The sequence below is a fragment of the Colobus angolensis genome, unplaced genomic scaffold (genome assembly GCF_000951035.1).
Source record: "Colobus angolensis palliatus isolate OR3802 unplaced genomic scaffold, Cang.pa_1.0 Scaffold157, whole genome shotgun sequence".
Classification (NCBI taxonomy): domain Eukaryota; kingdom Metazoa; phylum Chordata; class Mammalia; order Primates; family Cercopithecidae; genus Colobus; species Colobus angolensis.
In genome coordinates, this window is record NW_012114677.1 from 2,015,186 (window position 1) to 2,021,834 (window position 6,649).

Sequence of the window (6,649 nt, forward strand, 5' to 3'; positions counted from 1 at the left end):
CCCCCCGCCCCTCGCCCACCTCCGGAACAGGGAGTGGGCCCTCTCCGCTCCCAAGCCCGTTGGGGTCAGGCGGCGCGGAGCGCGGAGCCCAGGGGCCGGCGCAAGCACGTCCTGCCCCTTAAAACTGAAACTCGGGGCGGTCAGCCACCCTCAGGGTCTCAGGCCCCATCCTCAGCCAACCCTATGGGGTGACCGCGGAAAGACAGGCTCTTGTAGCCACCTGCCCAGCCCCGGTGAGCCCCACGCGCGCAGTTTCGCTCGCACGGATCCTCGCTGGCCGCGACAGCACCTGCCCCGGGGCAGGAGAGGCGGGACTGGGGGAGAGCCCGTCAGGCCTCACAGAGGCGGCATCTCAGGGACAGCAGGTATAGGGACTGACGGGGACAGGCGGATGGAGGGGGCTTGGCCGAGAATGGAGATGAAGTAACAGGGGTTGGACTTACACACTCTCAGCTGCAGCAACCAAAAAAACAGACAAATAGATGTAAAAGCAGCACTGAAGGCACTGGGCTCATGAAACCGAGGACCGGGGTGCTGGAGAAAGTGGAACCGACCCGGCAGCGAGGACTGTCCCGCCCACCCCCGGGCACGGTGTAGAGAAAGGGAACCCAGGCAGCCACCTGCGTCTCCCTCAAGTGGGAAGATAGAGGTGGCCAGGCAGGGGGCTGGAGTTCACAGGTGCTCCAGAGTGCTGGAGAGGAGGGGGCTGCACCAAGAAGCCCAGACACCCGCAGAGGGTCCTCCTGGAGGCTTCAGCTAAGCACAGATCAGTGCAGGAGTGTGAGGAAAACACCCAGGATCAGAGCCCACGCAGGGCTGGGAATAGTCCCTCTGTCCGGCAGCCAGAGCGGGGAAGCATCGTTAGAGCAGGAAGAAGTTCTCACCTTGTAGTAGGGAAGCATCAACATGAGACTAAATACAGTTCAGGTCCCAACAAACACCACTCAATAACAAGACCCAGAGTCAGATGTGGGGGCTCACACCTGTAATCCCAGAACTTTGGGAAGCCAAGGCAGGCAGACCAGTTGAGCTCAGGAGTTCAAGACTACCTTAGGCAACATGGTGAAACCCCATCTCCACAAAAATCCAAAAAGTTGCCAAATGTGGTGGCGTGTGCCTGTGGCCCCAGCTACTGGGGAGGCTGAGGTGGGAGAATCATGAGCCCAGGGGGCCGAGACTACAGTGAGCCAAGATCACACCACTGCACTCCAGTCCGTGCGACAGAGACCCTGCCTCAAAAAAAAAAAAAAAAAGGACCATACAGTTTCCAAGTAACTTAATCACATCCCAGAAACGAATGCAAATGTATGCGTAGGTCACAAAAATATCCAGCGCCAAACAAGGTAGAATACAAAATGTTGAATATCCAGTAAAAACAAAACCCAGGCATGAAAAGAGGCAAGACATTATGACCCGTATGGAGAGATGGGAAAAATCAATCAAAATTGACCAGGGGCCGGGCACAGTGGCTCACGCCTGTAATCCCAGCACTCTAGGAGGCCGAGGAGGGCGAATCACTTCAGATGAGAAGTTCACAAACAGCCTGGACAACATGGTGAAACCCCATCTCTATTAAAAATATAAAAACTAGCCGGGCATGGTGGCAAGTAACCTGTAGCCCTAGTTAGGAGGCTGAGGCAGGAGAATCGCTTGAATCCGGGAGGCAGAGGTTGCAGTAACTGACCTGGAAATGACAAAGGTGACCCGGCAAGTAGAGGACAGCACACACACACTTCTGCTGTGACCATATTCCATATGTTCAAGATGCTGGAGGAAAGGAAAGACAATATGTTAAGTAAAGATGGGGGGGAAAAGCCTCAAATGGAACTTCTGGGGATGAGAAATAGTGTCTGAGAGAGATAATACATGAGATGGGATTAATGGAACACTGCAAAAAAAAAAAAAGGATCAGTGTGTATGGGCGCCATGACTCACGTCTATAATCCCAGCACTTTGGGAGACCAAGGCAGGTGGATCACCTGAGGTCAGGAGTTCAAGACCAGCCTGGCCAACATGGTGAAACCCCATCTCTACTAAAAATACAAAAATTAGCCGGGCATGGTGGCAAGTAACCTGTAGCCCTAGTTAGGAGGCTGAGGCAGGAGAATCGCTTGAATCCGGGAGGCAGAGGTTGCAGTAACTGACCTGGAAATGACAAAGGTGACCCGGCAAGTAGAGGACAGCACACACACACTTCTGCTGTGACCATATTCCATATGTTCAAGATGCTGGAGGAAAGGAAAGACAATATGTTAAGTAAAGATGGGGGGGAAAAGCCTCAAATGGAACTTCTGGGGATGAGAAATAGTGTCTGAGAGAGATAATACATGAGATGGGATTAATGGAACACTGCAAAAAAAAAAAAAGGATCAGTGTGTATGGGCGCCATGACTCACGTCTATAATCCCAGCACTTTGGGAGACCAAGGCAGGTGGATCACCTGAGGTCAGGAGTTCAAGACCAGCCTGGCCAACATGGTGAAACCCCATCTCTACTAAAAATACAAAACTTAGGCCGGGCGCGGTGGCTCACGCCTGTAATCCCAGCACTTTGGGAGGCCGAGGCAGGTGGATCACCTGAGGTCAGGAGTTCAAGACCAGCCTGGCCAACATGGTGAAACCCCATCTCTACTAAAAATACAAAAATTAGCTGGGCGTGGTGGCTCACACCTGTAATCCCAGCACTTTGGGAGGCCGAGGCAGGTGGATCACCTGAGGTCAGGAGTTCAAGACCAGCCTGGCCAACATGGTGAAACCCCATCTCTACTAAAAATACAAAACTTAGCTGGGCGTGGCAGCACATTCCTGTATTCCCAGCTACTGGGGAGGCTGAGGCAGGAGAATCGCCTCCGAGAGGCGGAGGTTGCAGTGAGCCGAGATCGCGCCACTGCACTCCAGCCTGGCAACAGAGCTAGACTCTGTCGCAAAAAAAGGATCGGTGAACTTGAAAACATAGCAGTACAAACTGTCCAAATGAAATGGAGAAAAATGACTAGAAAAATGGAAAGAGCATCAGTGAACTGTGGTTCATCTTCAAGTGGTGAAATACGGGTATAATTGGAGTCCCCAAGGGCGAGGAGACAGAGGTTGGGAAAGAACAGAGCTGTTTTTAGATACAGCAAAGTAAAAGAATCACCAGCAGGAGCGTCTAAGGTGTCCATCAAGCAGAAGGAACGTCATACCCAATGGAAAACTGAATCTACACAAAGAAATGAGGAACACCCTAAACGGCAACTAAATGAGTGAGTATAAGGAGTGTTTTTCTGTTTTGAGTCAGAGTCTCACTCTGTCGCCCAGGCTGGACTGCAGTGGCATGATCTTGGCTCACTGCAACCTCGGCCTCCCAGTGTAGCAGGACGAGCCGCAGACAAAACTCCTCAGACACTGGATTAAAGAAGGAAGAGGTTTTTTATTCGGCCCAGAGCGTCGGCAGACTCGTGTCTTAAGAGCCGAGCTCCCTGAAGAAGAAATATTTGGCCTTTTTACAGGCTTACAAGTTTAAGGGATCCATGTAAAAGGGTCATGATAAATCAAGCAAGCATGGAAAACGTGACGGGGGGGCTACAGGCATCAGCTAACAGAACAAAAAGTTTTACAGTGCTTTCTCATACAATGTCTGGAGTTTACAGATAACACTAGTAGTTTTGGTCAAGGGTTAATATTATTATTATTATTATTTTAACCACCAGGGCTAGGTGGTGGCGCCAAGGTCGTCTAGCTATTTATCTTACTTCTGTTTCTTTCCAACTTTTTGCTTTCTCCCCCTTCACCTGTCTTATAAACTAGGGAAAAGGGGTGATGGGGAAAAGCTGGGAAGGACAACAGGCGAAGTGATGGTCTCATTCTATACCAGGTTCAAGTGATTCTCCTGCTTCAACCTCCCAAGTAGCTGGGATTACAGGTGCATGCCACCACACCTGGCTAAGTTTTGTATTTTTAGTAGAGATGTGGTTTCACCGTGTTGGTCAGGCTGGTCTTGAATTCCTAACCTCAGGTGATCCACCTGCCTTGATAGTCATCTGATTAATGCAAAAATAATGTATTGTGGGGTTTATATCATATGAAAAATTAAAATATGTAACAACAATAGCACAATGGCTGGGAAGGAAAATGGAAATGTAATGTTGTAAGGTTCTTTGACTATATATGAGGTTATATGGTATCACTTGAAGTTAGTGACAAGTTAAAAATGTATGGTAGGCCGGGTGCGGTGTCTCACGTCTGTAATCCCGGCACTTTGGGAGGCTTAGGTGGGTGGATCATGAGGTCAGGAGTTCGAGACCAGCCTGGACAATATGGTGAAACCCCCTCTCCACTAAAAAGACAAAAATTAGCCGGGCATGGTGGCATGTGCCTGTAGTCCTAGCTACTTGGGAGGCTGAGGCAGAAGAATCACTTGAACCTGGGAGGCAGAGGTTGCAGTGAGCCGAGATTGCGCCACCACACTCTAGCCTGGGTGACAGAGTGAGATTCTGTCTCAAAAAGAAAAAAGAAAAAGTGTATAAATCTGAAAACAACCATTAAAATAAAGAATTACAGCTAATAAGACAACAAAGGACAGAAATAGAATTTAAAAATTAACCCCCCAAAAAAGCAGAGAAAGAGGGAGAAGAAAAAATGAGATGAGTCCAAGACAAATAGCAAGATGGTAGATCTAAACCCCCACCACATTGATAATCACATTAAATGTAAACATTCTAAACATCCCAGCTAAAAGGCAAAGATTGTCAGATTGGGTAAAAAAAAAAGCAATACTCATCTACACGCCGCCTAGAAGAAACACGCATCAAATATAAAGACACAATTATGTTGAAAGGATAGGGAAAGATGTATCACACTGATACTACTCAAAAAAATCTGGCCAGGCGCGGTGGGATGCCCCTATAGTACCAGCTACTTGGGAGGCTGAGATGGAAGGACCACTTAAGCCCAGGAGTTCACGTCCACAAAGGGCAGCATCGTGAGACCTTGTCTGTAATAAAAAGACAAAGGAGGCCGGGTGTAGTGGCTCACACCTGTAATCCCAGCACTTTGGGAGGTCAAGGCAGGTGGATCACTTGAGGTCCGGAGTCTGAGATCAGCCAGGCCAACATGGCGAAATCCCATCTCTACTAAAAATACAAAAATTAGCCAGGTGTGGTGACACGCGCCTGTAATCCCAGCAACACCGGAGACTGAGGCAGGAGAATTGCTTGAACCTGGGAGGCGGAGGGTGCAGTGAGCCGAGATTGCACCACTGCACTCCAGCCTCGCTGACAGAGTGAGACTCAGTCTCAAAAAAAAAAAAAAAAAAAAAAAAAACTACATCATGATCAAGGGAGGTTCACGTACAGATGCAAAGCTAATTTGTCAATGTGCTGACCTAGGGTTGTTCACCCAGCACAATGAGACCAATGTCCACACCGAGGTTTGCAGCAGGTGGCAGGAGGGTGCTTCCTTACAGGCGCCAAGCAAGGAGGACCAGGGCAGCTCATGCTTAAGTGCTGGCCTCCCAGATGGCACGCAGGCAAGGGTTTTTAAAGGCCGGGGTAAATTTCAGGAAAATAGAATTCACAGGCAAGACTGTAAATCAAAACATGGAGGTTATACACTGGTTTTGGCCTAAAAGGGAGGGATATCTTGAAGGGGTGAGGGGTATTCCAGGTCATAAATAGATGTAAAGATTTTTCTGGGGCTAGGCATGGCGGCTCACACCTGTAATCTCAGCACTTTCGGAGGCTGAGGTGGGTGTATCACGACGTCAGGAGTTCGAGACCAGCCTGGCCAATATTCTGAAACCCCGGCTCTACTAAAAATACAAAAATTAGCCGGGTGTGGTGGTGCACGCCTGTAATCCCAGCTGCTCAGGAGGCTGAGGCAAGAGAATCACTTGAACCGGGGAGGTGGAGGTTGCAGGGAGCTGAGGTTGAGTCACTGCACTCCAGCCTGGGCGACAGAGCCAGACTCCATCTCAACACCGTCCCCACCCCCGCAAAACACACACACACACAAACTAGCCGGGTGTTCTGGTGCGCACCTGTAATCCCAGCTACTTGGGAGGCTGAGGCAGGAGAATGGCGTGAACCCGGGAGGCGGAGCTTGCAGTGAGCTGAGATCACACCACTGCACTCCAGCCTGGGTGACAGAGTGAGACTGTCTCAAAAAAAAAAAAAAAAATCTGATTTGCAATTAAGGAAGACCAGTTTTGTTTAAAAAGTTGGGGTCAGCAGAAAAGCATGTTAACTCTGGCTCATGGGTGTGGCTCCCTCCAGGCCCCCTTCAGGAAGAAACAGAACAAGAGCGGCAGGCAGAGTTCAGCCCCTGGTTCCCCGTATCTGAGGCCTGCGGGCCGGCAGATCCATTTGGTGGGGGCCCAGGCTTCTGAAAAGTCACTCCAGGACATATTAAGATGCAATCTTGGGTTTCTATGGGAGCCAGCGTCCCCAGCACCCCTGGCTGCTGTTTTAGCTGCTTGGGCCATCTTGCTTTCAGGCTGCTCATTTACTTCTCAGGGCTGGTGAGGGGCCCGGAATTTCTCCTGAAGGAACTGGAGACTTTCCTTTATTTCCATGCTTGGAGGGGGACCCACAGGCCCCTAAGGGGAGTCCCTGTTGCATCTCAGTTTTAAAACATTTGAAAATCAATCAAAGGACATTTCTCTCTATCTCTCT

General features: G+C 49.8%; 1 protein-coding gene across 1 annotated transcript in view; it reads right to left on the reverse strand.

Annotated features, from left to right (window-relative positions):
* Nucleotides 1-158: 158 nt before the first annotated feature.
* Nucleotides 159-6,649, reverse strand: part of IDUA (iduronidase, alpha-L-) — a 25,289-nt gene continuing 18,798 nt past the window's right edge. The window contains exon 9 of the mRNA XM_011936826.1: nt 159-289. Within this exon, the coding sequence (XP_011792216.1) occupies nt 159-289 (131 nt within the window). The remainder of the gene's footprint in view (nt 290-6,649) is intronic.